Source organism: Brachyistius frenatus, unplaced genomic scaffold (genome assembly GCF_029030835.1).
Source record: "Brachyistius frenatus isolate BFR_SWC_R1_liver_20210118 unplaced genomic scaffold, ASM2903083v1 Contig_107, whole genome shotgun sequence".
Lineage (NCBI taxonomy): Eukaryota > Metazoa > Chordata > Actinopteri > Embiotocidae > Brachyistius > Brachyistius frenatus.
Genome location: NW_027210706.1, coordinates 170,507 through 191,155, shown reverse-complemented (window position 1 = coordinate 191,155; position 20,649 = coordinate 170,507). Strand labels below are relative to the sequence as shown.

Sequence of the window (20,649 nt, the reverse complement as noted above, 5' to 3'; positions counted from 1 at the left end):
GAAGTATTGATGTAAATTTCAGAGAATTTTTTTTTTCTTATTAACGGACTCGAATTACTTTTCAGTTCAAAGCAGACTATTTTTATATATTTGGAATGAATCTTAAAGATTATGAGCTATTTTGACCGAATTCATGTGCAGAACAAAGACGTTTTGCTCAAGTTAATCAGCAGTCAAAGAAATATTTGGCTGATGAGGAACCAGAACTTCTTCAGGTTCAATTTATTCTCAATTTTATTCTGCATAATTTATATTTATAATTTGTCTGTCTTTTGTAGTCTGAGTGCATCGAGTTAGATGTAATTATTCTTTTTGTACTTTAATGGATTCGCTTTTAAACAATGTTCAAACAACCACGAAGCAAACAGCTGGAAAAAAAAAAAACATCCACCAATATCTATCATTAGCTTTCACTTCGTTGGACCTCTTTTAAGGATTTTGTTGTTCTTGTGTTGTTTCTCACTAGAGAGCTGAGTCGTGTGAATGCATGCCAATTTTGTACAACAGATTTTCAATCGATGCTGATATGCTGTGTAGTGACAGTATATTCATTAATGTATGTATTTTGTGACAAATACCTCCCTCTGGCATCTCTGCATATATTCCCACAGCGTCACATGCTTTATTGTATAATTGATGTATTTACTCATTTATTTATTGTATTTATTTACATTTTTTTTCTGTTACAATTTACAGCAAAGAGTCGGTGTTCACGATCCAAATTCTATTGTCAATAATAAACAGATTTACCTTCAACATATCTGTGTTTTGGGTATTCTTTGGTCATAATTAAAACCTTCTCAACAAACATAGCATATTATTTTCAGGTGTTCAAACTGCTGGAGAAGACGATGATCAGGCGATAGAAACGAAGGCACGAGTTTGTCACCGCTTCTGTTAAACTTACTTTTATCCGAGATCGTGTGAAAACACAGGATTCATGCACACGCCCTCAGAAGCTGCACATGTGCTGCATGTCTTTAATGCGAGTGCTCCTGTGTCTGAGTGTACCGCAGACACGTGGCTCACTCGTTGATGAATAGAGAGACTGTAGAATCCCACACAGGATTAGCTGCCTTTTCCGCCATTTACAAGAAGCAGATGTCTCAGAACCGACCTGGATCTCGTCCAGGACTCGACACCGATACACTGGCCTCCTGCTAATCCACTGTGTCTGTGCATGCATTTTAAAAAGCAGGCAACACAAGCCTTCACTTACAGCTGCTGTTATGGACGTCACATAAAACAATTGGCTGCAGTCTGCCTTCCTCACCTGCATTCAAGAACTCCCACAGCCAGCAGAATGAAAGGCAATCTGGCCGGCTTGTTTTGACTTGTGCTGAGTTTAATTAGTATTTTAATTACAGTCTCGATCCCTTTTGTTCTGGGTTTAACCACTAGGGAGCACTGTCCTCCAAACACTGCTTGAAGGGATGCACCAGGTATCTGATGTGTTTTGTTTAATAAGTTTAAACAGCGTGGCCAATATTCATCTTCACTGAGCGGCCTGGATTGTGTCTCCGGGTTCATTAAGCCAGCTGTCACTTACTGAAGTAGCAGCTTCACACTCATGCAGATCGACCCAAAGTTCAAAAGATTTTCTTCAAGGACCAGAGGAGAAATGCTTTCCAGTTCACTGGTAAATTTGCATTTTTTTTTTTTCTTTCTACGTGAGGTGAAAAGTAACTAAGAACTGTATTTAAGTACAATTTTGAGATACTTTTACTTTATTTGAATATTTACATTTACACTGCACTAGATTTTAGAGGGAAATATTGTTATTGATATTGCTTCAGTTAGTTTCCAGATGAAGATTTGACACAATAGATAATACAACAACTTCTACTCTACACCACATCGTTAAAGATGGAACCAGTGTTTTCCAACCGGTTTGTCTTCTGATGTCTGACAAAAATCAGCGTGTGGACGAGTCACATTTAAGATGTCTAAAAGTTGTTATCAGCTCCACCAAATGGTCATTTTTCCCTCTAAACTTCTCACATGGTTTCATTTCAATTAAAGTTCAAATGATCCAAAATGTCAACAAAAACCAAAGATTAGAGAAAAAAAGTCCAAAACTTGAAAACAGATTTGTGGATCAGAACAGTTTTTTCTGTCAGTAATCATCTGACGACCCCTCACATTTATCTGCTGGATATAAAACTGGATATAACGTAGTTTAAACCAGCTCCACCTGCAGCAGCTACAACACTTCAGTATTAATGATGTCATATGTAATAATATATCAGTCAGAGGGAGTAAACCAGTATTTCTACTCTAATAATTTAACTACATGTTGCTGTTGAAACTTCTGTACTCAAGTAGGATTTTTCATGCAGGACTTTTACTTATAATGACATATTTTTACATTGTATATAATACTTAAGTAAAGTATCTGAAAACTTCTTCCACTGCTGTGTGGTATCATGTCGGTGTCATATGACGTGAGCTTGCTGATCACAGGCTCCTTCACACGGCGGAGAAAAATCAGAGAAAAGCGAGCAGTCCTACTCTCATATCAACGATCTACAGAAGCTCTAATTACACACCGCTGGCCGCTTGGTTAGAAACTGTCGGGGTATGGATTGTGTTGTAGTGTCAGCAGAAGTAGAAACAGCTGCATCTCGTGGAGTAAATCCATTTCCTTGCTCCGAGGGAGTCCAGGACATGAGCTTATGAGTGTCGATGCATGTGCTGTGTGCTGCTTCGTTCACTTTTGTCCCTGCAGCACAGTTCAGAGGACCAAACACAACAAACTCTGCCTAATAGCAAGAAAGTGGCTCACTTAAAGTGAGCGATATAGATTTGGGAAGAAGAGGAGGCTGTGATGTTGTGGGAGTCATTGATCAGAATGCAGCAGTGTAAAACCGCATTTCATCTCTCAACTGATTTATTATCACGGAATAAAAGTTGGACAAACCAAATGTCAGTACGACTACAAACTGTTATTATTGTGTTAAAACAAAAACACATGAATTCTCTGACAACATACAAGCAACAAGATGATGTATGTGGGTTTGCAAACAAAATGAAAGTTTTGGAGTTAACGTATGTCCACTAAGTTATTTTATTTATTTTTTTTCTATTACATAAACATCAGTTGAAATGCTCTTCGTCATATAAACTTTTCTCACAGCAGACATTTTGACTTGTCATTGTGGAGACAGAACAGGTGTATTAATGATGGCTCTGTCCCAGTGGACCAACATGCACAAAAGCAGGACCTCACCAATGGAATGCAGCCATCATTAACACACCGGTGGTATTTTCCGTACAATAAGTCAGAATGTCAAGCGGGAAAAAGACCTACGTAGATTTAGTTTCTACTAGTATCTTAACTACCAACTTTCAAGACTGTGAACGGATATTGGTTTGCACTCAAATACTTGGAGGACAACTCGGTAGCGCACCAACGTGTGTAATACACCCACCGGTCCACTAGAGGGTGTCGTGTCAGAGTCACGTTTTCTCTCGGTAGTAAAGTAAGGTGCCTTCATTTTAGGCACCAAAAGATCAGTTTGAGTTCAATATGTAACTTTATGTTACGTGACGTCATATAGCTATGTTAATGTACATTACCTGTGTTAAATATGTAGCGTTACACAAGTAACTTACTTGCATTACTTAACAGAAATCAGTGTTGACTTCTGCTTTCTCACAAACTTGAACACCTGTCGTCTGGGTTACCGTCCCGTGTTTGTTCCATCCAACCATCTGCAACCTGCTGTCTACACAGACTTTATCAATCACGCATGCGTGTACTTTTCACACCTGTGTGAGGCCAAACATGACATTGACACGGTTTCCTCTAGTGGACTGACGGGTGTATTACATCCTCTGGCGTGATGCAGAGGTGTATCAGTAACCATGACAACATTTTAGAAGACAGTGAAGACATCTGTATTTAGACAGAATGAGGAAAAGCAGTCTGGCGATAAACTGACTGTCAAATCCAGATGTACGACACAGCTGTGCTTCTGACGCCTGCTTTATGGTAGAAAAAAAGGAGACATGATCCATTTTTAATCCTATTTATGAAACGAACTTTGCTTTTCCCGTGCAAATCTAATTAAACTATTGTAAGAGGGAGATTTCTATGTATTTCAAAATCAAGGCATTCGCATGCATGACCTCATGTTCGCTGTGATTTTTGGAAACTTTGTCAGAAATATACATTGTAGTCATTTACAGCAATACTAAACGTCAGGGGGACTGATTCTGCCGACCGTGTTGATGAAGCAGTACAGGGAGTGGCGATGGTGCAAGTCTCCTGGAGGTCTAGCTGATCTCCTGTGGTCCAGATGCTGGGACCGAGAACTCAGGATTGTCTGCCACAGGCTCGTCAGAGGAATCGCCGCTTCCGCATTTGCTTTTTAAAGAACGTCCCAAAAACTGCCAGTACTCCTTACGGATGGTGTCCTTCTCCTCTGCCAGATGTTCACAAATCTTCAAAGGGTGGGGGCGGAAGGGGGGGACGACAACAAACACAAGGGTCAGACAACAGCATTAATGGCATAATTTCAGGCCTCAGTTTTAATGAGAAAATTATTACGGCAAAGTTCTAACTTGTATTTCTAAGTTTGCAGAAGCACTTACTTCTAGAGCCTTTCTCAAAATCTCCCTTTGTTTCTCTTCCTCCACATGTTTCTCTTGCATGATGCTCTCTAAGGCATCCTCATAGCAATCAAAGAGAAATGCTAGAAGGTAAGGTGAGCAATGCGTCTCCTTCAGCTCCAGAACCCTCTCCAGCAGACCGGGCTGAGACGACATGCCTCGATCTTGCAGCATCCTTTGGGGGAGAAAACGGAAAGAAAAAGAGGGAATATTGTCAGTGAGCTTCTTTATATTTAATAACTGAATCTCTACCTGGTTTCACCTCTGCAGCATGCTATCCATTGTGAATGTCTGAATCACTGAAATATTCTTGAATTCAGATTATGAAGAGAACAAATTAATTCATACATCAAAGAAAATTGGACACATTTTTGCTCCTTACACATTTCCTGGCATTTATACACTTTACAATAGAAAAGAATCCTCTTTTGTGAGTTTTACGTCTTACCCTTTCAAATAATTCCATGCACTTTCATTGTGAGGAGCCTTCTTGATCTGGTTCAGACAATACCTGACACAGAGAGAAAGATCAGTCTAATGTATGCATCAGAAACATTAATGCACAACTGGAAGGAAGGACAATGGTAAGCTTATTAGAAACTTGGACTCATCAAAGAGCTTATTCATAAGACGTCTATAGTTTTTACAGTAAAAACAGGAACATTTTCTTAAATGTAGTCATTTCATATCAAATGAATTGTTTCCTCAACCATGTACAGTAGAACAAGACTGTGATCACCGGTTCGTGCAGATTTGCATTTCAAGGGTTTCTGTTGTCGATTGCCCGAGTTCGACACCAAATGTATAATTTCTCTGGTTTCAGGTTCATGGTCAAATAAAAATGCGCATGAACCAGTGGTCTCAAAAACATGAGGATGCTGATGTTAATCAAGCTCAATAAGCTATTGATGGTAACTTCTATCACTTTTCATCCACCTTGAAAAGTGAAAATGAATTGTGTGTCCAGATCTTTAGAAAAAGCACTCACTGTATTTCTCTCCCGACGACAGCCGGATCAGAGAAACCTGTAGTGTGAGAAATGACAAAATGCCTCTGGTTCCATGCAGAGTTATTCCTCACATCATCTTCCAAAAGACTTTCCACAAACTCCAGCTCGCTGTCCCACAGTTTGTACTCCTGAAGATCATATAGGACAAATGTTGGCAACAGTCTTGTTTGTGTAATCACTTTTAGTAGTGTCGCTGCAATGCATGAGATAAATACTGACCACAGGGACAAGAAACAGCACACCAACAAATTACCAAATTAATAAGCGAAGGATTCAGTCTGGCAGAGAGGCTCGCTGTGGGCAGAAAACTGGACCTCATTCCTCAGTTTTGAAGCCAAATTCTGCTAAGAGAAACACCTACCTGGATGACCCACTGTCTGTGCTGCCAGGCGTGGTAGTTCTTCGCATCTTGGCTGAGAATGTCTGCAATGAACTCCAGTTCCTCCGAGGGGTCATTCAGCCACTCCACCACCATACGTCTGTGATGCCTGGGAGAGGAGTTTGGAAGTGTTTTCATTAAACTGAATGTTTTCCGAGTGTCCTTCTCCCTCCCTCCCTCCCTCCCCCCCTCCTCCCCCCAGCCGCCAGCACTCACCAGACTTGATAGTTTTTGGGTTGTTCCTCGATGATGTTAGTAATGTACCTCATCTCCTCCCTCAGGTCTTTTGATAGGGCCTGCAGGAGCACTCGCCTGTAGTGCCTGGACATTCCCAAACCCAATGTTACACTCCCAGAGGACACTCATTTTTTTAACATATCAATCATGTATTGGTGTTTCTTTGTTTTATTTAAAAGCTAGATAATACAGCATGTAAATTATGTCACTATATGAGAAATTGTGAAACTGAACACCAATAAAAAAAAAAAAAAAATCCATACGAACAATGACTAAGTTATTTTTTTGGCATAAACATAACACCACTCGAAGGGTTGAACTATGGTTTTTCATGGTAGGATAAGCATCTCAAAAAATATCACAATATAGAAGTATTTTACAATTGTTATTATAATCAGGTACAACTGCTCTTAAAGGAACAAAAACAGAAAGGTTATTTTTCATAGTTATAGTTGAAATCTGAAACATTCGAGTTTCCTGTACAAACTACAAGAAATATGGCTTAAATGGTGCCGTGTTTAAAAAGTCTTCTACAAATAATTACTTTTACTGTTGTAGTTGGTTGAGGAGGGTTTTGAACTATTTTGTATCCAACTGCAACTAATGCTAAATATTTTGTCTAACAATTGATTAATAGTTTGGTTTGTAAAAATTCTAAACATAAGGAGAAATGTCGTCACATGTTCTCTAAACAATGAAAAGCGGTCAGGAATAGTCAGTAAATTAGCAACTATCAAAATAGTTGCTAATTACCTTCAACTCACACAGTTTGTCAGCACCAGGATTTGGAGAATTATTTTGATCGCACATTTTATGATAAAAGGTCAAATGTTCAGAGGTTTTTTAATCATTTGGGATTTAAACAGGACACATTTGATCCGTGCCGATTCTCAAAAATGTTTGACATGTTACTGCATCAGAAGCCACTGTGTCCACGCTTTTCAGCAAATGGGATATCCATCCTTGTGGGCAACCCCACATTCATTTGTGGGATGTTCAAAGTTATCCCTCTGGTTTTAATTACAGTCTGGCAGGAAGTCAAGGACGAAAAGTGACGGCAACACGCAGGCAAGAATCTCCGTTTGTTGTATGTTTTTCAATAAGGGTCATATGCGATTGTACGTAGTATAATAAGCACCGATGTTTGTATCACGGTATACCGCTGCAACCCTAACCACTAGTAAGCTTAAATCTTGCTCTTGTTTCCCATCATGTTGTGAAAATTGTATCGCATCATTGTCTTTCCATATTCTCAACAATCAACGTGCTCACCAGACTGTGTAGTTTGCAGCATTCAACTCGATGGCATCTGCTGTCAAAGCGAAAGCCCGTTCACTTTTTTCATCGTTCTTTAGGAGGGCGCGGAAATAGTTGTAAACATCTGAGACTGTTGGAAGAAAGACACGTACATTACAAACAGAATCAAGTTTACAGTTGAGGAAATTTCCACGTACAAGAAATGTGTCTGGGTGTCGTGGTGCACGACAAAATATAAAAGGTGACAAAAATAACAGCAAATACACCTGCTATCAAATTCAGCAGGTAGAAAACACCAATAATATGCTTAACTAAATAAATAAGCACATGTATGTACGAAAAGATGATCTGGTCGTTTATCTTTATTAAATATTAAATATTTATTTATTTTTTTAAACAACTAATGTGATTATGTTTTGACTGTATGTGAACATCTCTTACACTTTTCAGAGTAGGCGATCTTCACGACAGGACTTGGTCCATCGTCCTGAGGGACAGGCTCCAGGTCTGTCCACTCCTTCCGGTCTCTGAAACACAAACACGCCGGTGGGTCTGTCTGACCGTAATGACACAGCTGGTTACAGCACGTCATCAAGCAAAGGCGTTGATGACGTACATGCGTGCTTGTGATGACGTACATGCGTGCTTGTGATGACGTACATGGAGACTTTTACACGTTTTAAGTTTTTAATTGAATCTTCAGTCAATATTCAGACGACTTGTGTTGTGTTGGGATGAACCGAGTTGTTCAATAAGCAGAAAGGTATTCCAGTCAATAATTGTTTAAAGTTGAGCTTCCACTTCCTAATGTTATTATATTTGTATAACGCGTTATAATAAACTGAAGTTAATGGAGAAGAACTTGCTAAACAGTGCAGCTAACAAAGCTAAGTTAGCCACCCGAACATTTAGAGAAACTGATAACCAAACACTACCTGTAAAACATATATCGAGTCGGATCGAGACCATAATCATCCCCGAGTTGGTCCTCAGCCTCTACATCAAACTCTTTGTCTTCTTTAACCTCTACAGATTCATTTAAAGTTTCCTCAACACCTGACATTGCTAACTGGCTAGCTTAATCGCGGCTGTATTCTGAGGACGGAAGGAAACGTCACATCCGGTGTGGCGGAGAGGTGCGTTTACGTACTGCAAGAAACACGGACATCTGGTCATCACCGCCGTGTCTGGAAATACTTATCAAATACTGCCAGCTGCACAGCCGCAGGGAAGCTGCTGTTAAAACAACCAACACGACCGGTGTTCGTCTGTGCTGAAGTCCAGGACCTGTCCCGGGACAGTCAGTGTCTGTCTGACACACGAGGTGTCCAAATGCGACGTTTAGGACAAATAACATTCAAATAGTCGCAGTAATGAACAATTCTATTGGGTCATGCTGAAATGTCTTTGCTTTATATACAGAAAATATTTACTATAAATGTAGAACACTGTAAAGTTTTTTTAATTTTTTTATCTCAGCTTTCAACTTGCAACTCCTAATTTACTGTCTGGACGATTTGATCTGCATGTCAACAACATCCATCCACACTGCAATTAATTATCCCATTCAGTCCACTCTTCAGTCACATTTGTTTTCAACCTTTTATCACTCTGCTGGGTTGCAAGTGTGTTTCAATTAGATGTGAAATTTCCACATTTGTTGACATCGTGTAAAATTCTTGAACTCCATGATTCACCATTCTCTTAGACAATTGTTTTTTTGTCTTGTTTCTTCTATGTTTGGGTGTTTCAGTGTCCATTTTAAATGTCTTCAGAGCTGCAGACGACAGAGGAGACGCCAGACTATCTTCCTTAAAAAACATAATGGGATCACTTTCATATAGTCTGTAGCTTCAGAAGTACATAATAACTGTCTGGCTCCCTCTTATGGCAGAATTTGGTTGTTTTGCACACATTACACACAATAAATATAACAATTGAAACTATTATTGTCATACTAATATTATACAAATTGTATATACATTTTATTTGAGGTTTCCTGCTCAAGCCTGCTTTAAATACTTGTTTATGTTAAACTTAGGAGATCTTAATTACACTACAGTCCCTCAATAACATGAATCCACATCTGTCTGAAAGAAGTTCATGAAAGCAAGGTCAAGCTGAACTTTATTTTCATCAACGATTCTGGACATTATAAAAATAAATAGATGATTCACAGTCAGTGGATCGTAATACAAACTGTTATCAAAATCATGTATCAGCCAGAACGAATTAAACATGCATAATCACCGTTCAATGAATTCATACATGTTTCTGAATACTTGTCGCCATCATTTGCAAATAATAAAATCTGCTTATTTCAACAGAACTGGTCGAGGGAATATAAAATCACCATTCAAATTAGACAGTTATGCAAGTTGAATATGATTCTTTCTGACAAGTGTTCAATAATGGCTTGACCCAAAGTGTCTTCACTGACTGTCTTCTTGATCCAATCCGTGCTTTTCAATGTAGCGCCTGGAAGAGAAAAGCAGATGTTTACTTCACTTCATGTGAGTTTCATGTTTCAAGATTTTAACACACACTTATAGATGCTGCACATGACACACACACTTCATGACAGACAGTCTAACTGCTTCTGGACTCACTGTAAATGCATAAATGTGGTCTTGTCCCCGTCTTGGACCAAATTAAACTGAATGCAGTGATTTATGGTCAAACTCCCTCAAGCTGTACCAGTAACCTGCCACATTTTAAGGTCCCTCGAGTCCTAGAGTTAGTTTGTCCAAGACTATTTTCAGCTGTCATGGTTTATTGCTCACATACCTGTAATACTGTGTCATAAAACTAACACATGAAACTGATGCTTACTGAAGGAATTTTTTTTCTCCATTTTATACATTTTTCTTGCCTTTAATTAAAAAGATCATGATATATTTTTGTCCACTTGTGGGCAGCACAACAACTTTTAAACACAACACTGATCTTAAAAGATCATAAAGTTACTAGAACCATTTTAAGAATAAAAGTCTAAATGTCGAGGATGAAGTTGAACTTTTGGTATCCGTGCCAGCCACACATTTCAACTTCATTCTCAAAATGGTATTTCAATTTTATTCTTGACATTTCCAAATTATTCTCAAATAGCAAAATAAAAATAATCCTCTCCTTTTCTCTTTTTTCTCCTTACTGTGGCCTTAATTCTCGGTAAGATCAAGTTGACAGCATTCATTTCAAGCTATGTTTAGCTTTCCACGGACTCCAGATGAAAACATGAGGTCTTGTTATCTTTAGCTGCTACATGCTCCATTATGTTTAGCAGCCAGTTGCTAACTTGGTGCTCTCTGCTGAGCTCAAGCAGCCGAGAGACTGAGTTCATTAATCTGAGCTCTTCAACTGTAAACAACTGCTGGCTGTAAATGTAAACAATGCAGGGACAGATGTAAGTGAACCAAAACATTGAATTTGCAGGCCATAAAACCGAAACAATAAGCTAAAAGGACATAAAACAATCTGGTGTAACCTGAGAGTTTGCCATTACAACCGAGCCTTTTCACATTAACGAGTAATTTGATCCACTTTTAGGATAAAACTATAGATAAGTGTAGCTTTAAATTGCACTATTAATCAGTGACATCACCGATGCAGTTAGATATCTGATAAAAATGTGGAACTTCATGACCCAGAATATTTTCAGGTGCTATTGACTGACAATGCTTCATGCAAAGAGACACAACAGTTTGGAGATGTTGGTCACTCATCTTTCCTGTCTATGACTCAATGCTCTCCGACTGCTGTTTCAGACACATACTGGATTTCAGAGCAAACCTGTCGGGTCTAAATTTGTGTAAGACAGTTGTTCTTTTGGATAAAACAGCTGTAACACGGTGTAGAATCAGTATTGAGCACGAGACACGACTCAAGAAATGTATTCAAAGCAAATCTCAAGCCAAATGAATATTACATAAATATTCAGCACAGCACAAGTGTGAGATCTTGTGCATAATGAAGCCGCTTTGGCTGTTGTCTAAGGTGTCTTATTAACATGAACTGCACAGACATGGAGCAAAAGAAATAAGAGTCTAAAAACCTCTGATTAAAACAACAGTCAAGAGACGAATGGAAAAATGAACTCCACCATATTTGGCAGCTGCTGCTGGAATGTTCAAACAAATTCTGCTCCTCTTGCAAATACTAAAATAATCTCTGAGGAGATATGGCTAATGCCAAGAAAATCTCACCTTCGTGCAAAATTATACAGCGCTTCTTTTCTTTCTTGGAGAGACATATGTCTGTCAGCTGGTGATTTCCCAAAACTTTTGGAAGCAGGCTGTAGATGAGGAGAAAGTGGAATGATCAGTTCAGCAAAAACCAAAAAGATAGATTGTATTTGAACAAACACTGATGAGCCAAAACACTGCGACCTCTTAGATAAAGTGAATAAAGTTGATAAAGTTGATTATTTTGTTCGTAGTTTATAGTTGTTGTTTTCAGTGTTGGATGCAGGCAGATGATTTTCAAACAGTCATTAGAAAATTAAAAAAAATTATAGTTTGTGTCACTATCATCTCATTTGCCTTGATTTCACTGGTAAATTGTTTTACTACCACCAGAAAGTGGCGGTAATGCACCTGCAAGCTGTTTGCTATTTCCACTTTTGTTTGAACAACAAAAATGGAAGAGAAGAACGCAGAACTACAAGGCTAGGGTAAAATGTGTTTGGTGCTGTCCAATTCAATGTTACGGTACCAAGGACTACAACCATCAAAACGTTGTGTGTCCTTCAAAAAATAAATGAAAATACGGTGGTGCTTAAACTGTGCTGTGAAGATAGAATATCAGTCTGCCACAGCATTTAAGATCGAAGCACTGAGCAGACATCCGCAGATCAACAATCAATGGCTGGCTTTGTCACCAGTCAAACTAAGTTTGATGTTAGACGTGCTGAGCAAACAATGGTCCGTATTTTAACGATGATAGCTCGAGACAAGCTTTTCATCAGCGCTGTAGAAGGCAAAGGTTTTACATGCATGACAAATTAACAAGGTGCTGGTTGATGTGCTGGAACAAGGCTGATCCACAGCAGCTCCAACTCAACTTAAAAAAAAACCTGCTGTGAGCGTGCTGATGTCAGATACCAGAGTACCTTCAGAGGTCTTGTGAAGTTGAAGCCTCTGTGGATTAAAGCATTTTGACTGCACACAAAGAACCAACAGCTTCTTAGGCAGGAGTGGTCTTAATGTTTTGTCTCATCAGTACAAAGAAAATTAATCAGTGATACAACATAAAGTAACCCAACTGAAATAAATTTAAAAAAAAAAGTATAATCCTTAGTTCAATTTGAGGAAATATGAACTTCATAGGTTTACACAGGGCTGGGCGTTAAATAATATAATGTCATATCATAATATGTGACTACTCATCACCTTTTTTGGATTTTAGATTTTGTAATATGACACCACTGTTGTCTTTTCCTGGTTTTAAAGGCTGCATTACAGTAAAGTGAACCCATTTTCTGGGCTCACCAGACTGTTCTAGCTCTTCTATTATTCACTTTTACCCACTTAACCATTACATCCACATTACTGATGCTTATTTATTAATAATCTCATTTAGAGTGGACAAACCTTGATGGTGGGAGCAGAAACAGAAGAATAGGATCTGATCTTAGAGGCCCCAAATGTCAACGTCCCGCTGGCTTCCATTGGAGCTTCATCCTTGTTCTCCAGCAGATTTGTTATGGTGGTGTCAACACAATTGGTTTTTGCTGTACACAATCAAGAAACAACTGTAAGTGTATGGCAAATTAAGCCTTATTAAAGGATGTGTTCAAATTCGGAGGAATGATGAACATGAAAATATATTCCAGGTGATGTGGATGTGTGGCCAAAATATGAACATGCATTGAAACAGTGACCTACCCAAATCCTTTGTAATGACATTCAGTGGGACATGAGGCAGCACGTCCTTCACCTGTTGGGCCATTTTAGCAATCCTGTGATCATCTGCGCCCAAACTCTGGACCATGAATCCGAGCCCAATAGAGCCGGGGGTGACACCTCGGGTAAGTAAAAGAACAGCTGACTTTCCCCATAACTCAAATACAAGAAGCTGGATGTTCCACATGTACAGAATCTGACTCACTGCAAAAGTATGTTGTTTACTTACTTGTAGATGTTTGTGGTGCAGAATGTCTTTTCCTTTTGATGTGCTCTGCTTTATCGGCTTTAGTGATCTTGGTGGAGACCAGACCGAGTTCACCTGCTAATAGCTGAAAAACAAGACACATTTTAAAGGAGGAAGGGAAGCAAAAAAAAAAAAAAAGATGGAAAATCATGAATCTAATAAAGCTGTACTTTTAGGGATCTATCATTCACTATACTGCAATATACTAAAGACTGATCTGGCGGTAGATGCTGGAGTCGGGGATTTGCATAATTTGTATTACTCTATAACTTTTCCACATATTTGTTTTGACCATTACAAATATAACCCGTATGAAAGCTCTCAACTGGCAAACATTAGTCTCACCTCCTGGACTTTGTTGGCAAACTCCTGCGTGGACTCGCCATCTTGTCTGGACACTGGTGGCAGCCAACTGGGATAAAAATGAAGAAACACAACAACAACAAAAAAAGCAAGGATAAGAAGTAAATCTGGCAACACTTATGGAAACAGAAAGGCCCAAATTCAACAAGAGAGCATGTCAAAAACTTAATTTAGAACATAACAAGTATAACGTACTCATTAATTAGCATTACTGGCTGGAGCAGATGAGCCTGGGGTTGTTACTTGTGCCAAAGCCAAGTTTTTTCATCAGTTTTTAGCTCTAGTTTACATAATCCACATCTCAAGAAAACAACATTTTTACAAGTTTACAAGGAAAGTAAAATATCAAGAGGAAGCAACAGCTGATAGAAATAATGACACAAATTATTTAGTACCTTACATGATACACAGTACATGGAGCGAAAAATGTCCATAAGAGCTCCATCAGCCAGCTGGACTCTGGTGTGCTCTGCGGACAGACAAAAGACAATAAAGTCAATCCTATTATCATTTTACAGTGAACTCTAACTTAACTGTGTGCAAGTATATTCATATAGGAAATCTGGAAAATAACAGCTGTAGTGATGTCCTAGTGACCCAAACAATCCTGCAACTACATCCAAATATCCTCACGCATTGTAAAAGTCCACTTCTGCACACAGGAACACGAGACAGAATTATTCTTTGTACTGAGATGGAGGATTAGATGAAAGCAGCCCATAACAAACAACTACCTGCTACTTCCAGACAATTTCACCTATTTTGTCATGATTGTCTATAGCTGAACACCGTTAGCAAAGTTCCTTAGTTTATATGTCACCATCACAAAAACATTAAATTCAAGCACTAGATTTTTAGCACAATACATTATCAATAATATGGCCATTGTGTCTATTTATCCTGTCTTTAAATAGTCTTTATAAAGTTCAAATTACATTACCAAAGAAATCAACGGTCTGGTCACCCGTAAGGCCACAGGTTGGATGGATTCAGTCAGTGAGAAAGGCCAGGAACTGAGAAGAAAAAAAATATACATTTCAGAAATGCAAACAGGTAAGAACAAAATGTGGAAACATTGCATTGGATAGAGAAAACCTGCCACAGCTAGGAGGATCCGGGGACAAGATATTCGTTTAAAATGCTCATTTCTGGATATTTTAAGGAATCAATAGATGTGGGAGATGAATACATCAACCAAACAAATAAAGTGTAATTTACATTTTAACATCTAACATTGTTTAAACTTTCAAATTTACAGTTATACACGAGTTTGCCTTTATGAATCACTGATAAATTTAAGGTCAGAAACATTTTCACAGTTAACTTTTAAAACCAGTTTAATGTTGCCAGTGTTTCCATTGTATAGAAACCTGTCGATATAAAATGACTGGGATATTATCAGCACGTCTGTCTATGTCGGATCTGACATTGAGCAGACAGAGTGATCCACGGGTGTTTCAGTTCAGAGAGTGACTGTTAGCTGGTGACTCTCGGCCAAATATGTCGCGGTTGCTTGTTAATTTAATAAAAGTGAGCGAGTCTTGTTACAAAACAAAAATTTTGGAGAATTTAAGCCTTTTAAGAGGACACCTATGTGTTATTGAGAGAACCACCCAAAATCAGTGGAAACCTGCCCTGCTCTGTCTCTGACTGTTGTCTTTGTTGGTTAGGTTGATTAGTGGAGCAAAGGTTCAAGTAAGAATATCAAGTCTTCATAAAGTCACCTATTTTGATTTCAAAATGGTGAATTTCACCTCAAGGTGAGGAGTTTGTATCTCTATCGATCTGGTTTGTCTGTCTGCTGTGAGCTAAGCAGAGCTGATGTTCTTTTACTAAAGAAGAAAAGAGTTCTGAACACATGACAAAAACATGTATTATTTTATCATCAATATTACTATATCATTGAGAGAACATAGAGAAACATGAATCAAACAGCGTGGCAATATCCATCCATCCATTAACTTTACCCGCTTCATCCTGAACAGGGTCACGGGGGGCTGCAGCCTGTCAGAGCTCACTGTTTTGGCCGAAGGCAGGGTTCACCCTGGACAGGTCGGCAGTCCATCACAGGGACATGGAAATATTCTTCATCGTATTATAGAGTGCACTCCCCAGCTTTATGAGCTTTCCAGTACATTTCAACTGAAGATGCAGTGCACTTTGTTCTGAGTTACTCAAATTAACGAGAAATGAATCAATTTTGCAGCCGTTTTCACCTCCTTACACTAATTTGCCTCCAACTCCAGAGGGAAATTAGTGGGGAGAGTCAACCGCCAAAGTAATTCATCTCTATCTCAAAGTGCTGTGAAAGAGGGATGATCATTTGCGGCTGGCTTCATTAAATCTCTCTTTCTTTTTACAGCCAGTCATGTGGATTCAGTCTAAACTGTCTCAACGTGCAAACACTGAGAAATTCCACAGTTGCTGCTCTGTTGCATGGCTATTATTCTCGTTCCTGATTACTGGAAATAAAAGTGTACAACATCAGGAACAAGAGAACTAAAGAAGAGTTTCTGGCAGAGTGACTCTTATGCGGTTTTCCAAATGACATACTTCCTGTAGCACACTCACAAATAGTGCTCTTCCATGTTATAACTCTTAGTTGTGTAGTGCAGGACTTTTGGCAGAGTACTGCTGTTCCAAAACACTTACTGTCGTTCTGCACTGACCGGAAATAACCTCAGCGTGTGAACACATCACCCGCCAAAATATCTGCAGCTTTAATTAAAGATGGCGACCGTTTAGGGTGGAAAGTGTCCAGCGTTTCACTCTTCTTTTTTGGACTGTTTTGAGTGCGTCATCCTGGTACTTGTCGTACACTGTATGTTTCTGTACAGTGTGAACACACTTGAAATACTGAGTGTACGTGCACAAGTACCCTATTTGAAACAAAGCATTAGTATTTGACTATTTTGCAGTTTGAACTTCAGTGGGTCAAACTTTCTGATAATATTCTCCACAACATTTCCCCTCACAAGGAATAACTGTGCTGTCGCCAGCGAGAGGAAACAAACACGACTTTGAACACCGAGTGGTTTTATCCTCCAACAGAAATGTTAGCACTAACCTGAACTTGAGCAGGCCAGCACGGCCATTCGTGGTGTCCTCTTCAGGGAAAAGTAGCAACGGTGGGGTGCCGTCAGCGGAGCAGTACCTCTGAAGAGACTCTCCTATCGCTCCCTGGCTGGACGCTGAATGGATCTCCATGAAGCCTCTGGCCCAACACACAAAACCTGTGGAGCCCTCTAACTGGGGCTAAAAGGAAGGAAGAGACACAACGCACTCATCTCAAACTGTGTTCACTATATCTAGCAGCAAAATACAAAAAGCTGAAGGTAACACACATACATGACATGTTTCCACTGAGGGATAAAAAAGTTGTTTGAACAGTGAGCAGGTCAGACTTTAACATGTTTTTATGCACCATTTCACACACTAGGTCCTGTGTAAACATGCACCGTCATCAGTATCCACTGAAGCTTTCATACAGAACATGATGTACTTTCATCCTTGTTGTGTCTAATAGGGAAGCATTCATAGTGGTTCAGAAGTCGTAATGACATGAAGGTCATTTAAAAAAAAAAAAAAGAGTGAAAATGTTCCAATTACTATTAACATAAAAAATAAGCGTTGGAAAACTACAGAAATCAGGTCAGGGTTCATCTATTATCAATACTGCAATACATACAGCTTTGATATAAAACAAAGTGCCGTTGTCAGAGCATGTGTTTACAATTATGTGGAATAAGTTACACCACAATTATGTCTCTGCACACAAAGTTGGTGCGTACTCACATGTGTTACCTGGTGCAGGAAGCATGTTGAAATCTTAACAGTGGAGTGATGCCTAAATGTTTTAAATGTGCTGTACAAAATGGTTTCGAAAAGAACAGTGTAGAAGTCAAGCACTCACAGTATTGCAGGGGGTCAGGAGGTTGATTATGTTGTGGTCAAACTCTGTCACATGATCGCATATGTACAGCTTGGTGTTTTTGTCTCTGGATCGAAGGTTTTCCTGTCTCACGTGCATCCCCAGAACAGAGCACATAACCCTCACAATAAATCTAAATAAAAGGACATAAGAAACAAAAAAGAACGTTATGTCCCCAAAAAGCCCAACATTGTGAGTACTTCTGATTTATCCTATTGTCAGTAACATGTTGCTGGGATGAACTCTGGAAGGGTTGATCGCTCCGGCTCTTACAGCAGCATTCAGGTCATTTACATGGTCTCTAATCTCATGTTAAGGTTCTTCAATCATAGTCATCATCTTAATTTATGATGAAAATTACTGAGTCATGTGTCATTAAATCTTAATTACCAGCCATTTGCCTTAATGGTATCTAATGGGGTGGCTGAATTCAATGCAAACTATGACAGGCAGCCATGCTACAATTCATATTAATAGGATACACAAGATGCAGATGCATTAACACCCACTGATATTCCTTCTACTATTTACACATTAGTTATTATTTTTGCAAACTTTAATTATTATTAATGACACATGTGACTACTACTGCTGCCACAACTCCAAATGTGGTTACTTCTGAGAGTAAAAAATGTTAATAGAAAACTGATTCTTTTAAAATACTTGCCTTCTAACAAAACTTTCTGGAAGTGCACAGCTGACCAGGAACACATGAACACCAATAAAAATCCGTATTAACATCAAACAAATGCCGACTGGAAAGTAAATCAGCAACAGCAGGAGAACAACGGCATCTTTGGGAAACCTGGACAGAGAGCAAATAGAACAACAGATGAAACAGGAGAAAGATTCAGTTGCTAATTTATAGTAGAGTTATACGGATTAAATGGCCAGGTCACCATATCTGGCGACATCATCTTATAACAGAGGTATCAGATTCAGTGTATATTGGCTGATAAGGGAAAAATAAACTGCAACACGTGTTTGGAGTAAAGTACAGTTTCATTATTACACGATCTTCACCACAGCTCTGACCATGTTTACACCTGTAAATTGCCTTTTCTTGTATGCATCTTCTTCACAATTCAAAATAAAATTAAATCTAAAAATTTAAATCAGCCAATATGTCATTAGATAGCTAGATAGATAGATAGATACTTTATTAATCCCTCAGAGGGAAATTTTTTACCGTATTTTTAAAAACATATGCCTTGTTAATGCCATTTTATATTTTTTTGATAACTTGATAAACTTGTACTGAACTACCAAATAAACCCACATCAAGGTTAACTGTAGTCTTAAATTGCGAAGTAATCTTATATTACCAATAAAAAAAACTACCATCTTTAAGAAATGTACAGATTCTTCCGGTTCTTCCTGAGAAGTTGATTATTTGCATAACCACTTCTCTAACAGATCTTTGTTAAATAGTTAGTTTGTGTTAAAATGAGTTCAACACAAACATTTGTCCTCAACCTTTTGGTAAACTACTAAACAAGTGCACGTACAGTTTGTGAGTAACTGACCCACCAGCATTACTGTGAGTTTCATTTCACCAAAGCTTTCATTTTCTGTAATTACACGTGTCACTGTGTGATCGACTTGTCAGCTGGAGATCCTGGAGGCTCATTATCGACCTTATTGTGTCCGAATTTCAGCACCATAATTGGGCAAGTTTCTGCACCTGCAGGCCCGAGTGTCCGTTTCATTGTGAAACACGAAGGAAGCAACTTTTTACGTTTTCAAATCCACATTTTAGATGCGAAGTTGCAAATCACGCACGTTCAAATATCGTGTCGGTGTTGAATAAAAGTTGAAGCTCCGCTCAGCGCCGTGAACACCGGAGCCAGCCGAGCACACGACGACGACGACGGGGAGCGCCACCAAATGCTCACGTCGAGGTCGCCGACACGCGACCTTTCACACACCGTCAGACGTGTCTTCGTGGAGACAGTTGACGCTGCACTAGCCGCGATGTCTCCGGCCGTGATGTCCCGTCGCTGAGCTTCTTTAACGCGGGACCGTTACGACAACCGAGGCTAATTAGCTTTAGCTTGAGGGACACTGGGGAGCTCGCGGTTAGCTCGCGGTTAGCTCGCTGTTAGCCGACTTACCGACGAAAGTCGAACATGTCTTCGATCCTCCGAGTCTCCATGTCCGCCGGTCGGACCTCGGCTCTGGCAGAGGCTAATGCTAAGAATACAACCTGACCCCTAAATATAAATGAGTCATTACGTTCACGCCAGCACTAGTTTGTCCTCCCACGCCGGTGAACCGAGCTACCTCTCCGGTGAACCGAGCTACCTCTCCGGTGAACGAGTCCGACCGGAGCTCAACGCTTTCTGACGCTCACAGCGTTAGCTTAGCATTTGTCAACAGATGTTTGTGTCCGTGGTGCTCGCTGTGCTGAAGTCTGAAGTCTGTCCTCACCAGCGGCAACAACAACACACACACACACACACACACACACACACACACACACACACACACACACACAAAACCATTTCCGGCCCAAAACCTCTAAAATAAAAGAGGCTCCTCCGTACAAGAGAATTAATCAGCTCGATTTGTCTGAATGTTCAAACCGGATGTCTCATCTCAACCTGTTATTCACACTCCTTCGTGTCTCTGTATCTGTGAAAGAAAACAACTGCAGACTGTCTAAATGCGTCGTTGTCTTTATGGTCTCTGGTCTCAGCGTCAAACCGGTTA

General features: G+C 39.4%; 2 protein-coding genes across 2 annotated transcripts; both read right to left on the bottom strand.

The window, feature by feature from the left end:
* Window positions 1–2,872: 2,872 nt before the first annotated feature.
* On the bottom strand, window positions 2,873–8,608 carry fnta (farnesyltransferase, CAAX box, subunit alpha). Its single transcript, XM_069712163.1, has 9 exons — window positions 8,432–8,608; window positions 7,938–8,023; window positions 7,512–7,626; window positions 6,219–6,323; window positions 5,985–6,111; window positions 5,603–5,751; window positions 5,063–5,125; window positions 4,597–4,789; window positions 2,873–4,446 (listed from the first exon to the last, which is right to left on the bottom strand). The coding sequence occupies exons 1-9, from the start codon at window positions 8,557–8,559 to the stop codon at window positions 4,279–4,281; spliced, it is 1,134 nt and encodes a 377-aa protein (XP_069568264.1). The 5' UTR covers window positions 8,560–8,608; the 3' UTR covers window positions 2,873–4,278.
* Window positions 8,609–9,606: 998 nt separating this feature from the next.
* Window positions 9,607–20,225, bottom strand: aup1 (AUP1 lipid droplet regulating VLDL assembly factor). Its single transcript, XM_069712149.1, has 12 exons — window positions 20,052–20,225; window positions 18,605–18,742; window positions 17,920–18,070; window positions 17,074–17,261; window positions 14,947–15,019; window positions 14,402–14,475; window positions 13,989–14,055; window positions 13,626–13,728; window positions 13,379–13,516; window positions 13,085–13,224; window positions 11,699–11,787; window positions 9,607–9,974 (listed from the first exon to the last, which is right to left on the bottom strand). Exons 1-12 carry the CDS (start codon window positions 20,090–20,092, stop codon window positions 9,929–9,931), a joined length of 1,248 nt encoding a protein of 415 aa, XP_069568250.1. The 5' UTR covers window positions 20,093–20,225; the 3' UTR covers window positions 9,607–9,928.
* Between the last annotated feature and the right edge of the window lie 424 nt (window positions 20,226–20,649).

Excerpts from the sequence above, each read along its gene's own strand:
- fnta (XM_069712163.1), bottom strand. The coding sequence starts at position 8,559 with ATGTCAGGTGTTGAGGAAACTTTAAATGAATCTGTAGAGGTTAAAGAA. Across the intron at positions 5,752-5,984 it reads ACAGACAGTGGGTCATCCAG|GAGTACAAACTGTGGGACAG; the intron begins GTAGGTGTTTCT and ends TATGATCTTCAG. Across the intron at positions 4,790-5,062 it reads GCATGGAATTATTTGAAAGG|GATGCTGCAAGATCGAGGCA; the intron begins GTAAGACGTAAA and ends TCTCCCCCAAAG.
- aup1 (XM_069712149.1), bottom strand. The coding sequence starts at position 20,092 with ATGGAGACTCGGAGGATCGAAGACATGTTCGACTTTCGTCG. Across the intron at positions 14,476-14,946 it reads CCAGACCGTTGATTTCTTTG|AGCACACCAGAGTCCAGCTG; the intron begins GTAATGTAATTT and ends GTCTGTCCGCAG. Across the intron at positions 14,056-14,401 it reads TGTACTGTGTATCATGTAAG|TTGGCTGCCACCAGTGTCCA; the intron begins GTACTAAATAAT and ends TTTTTATCCCAG.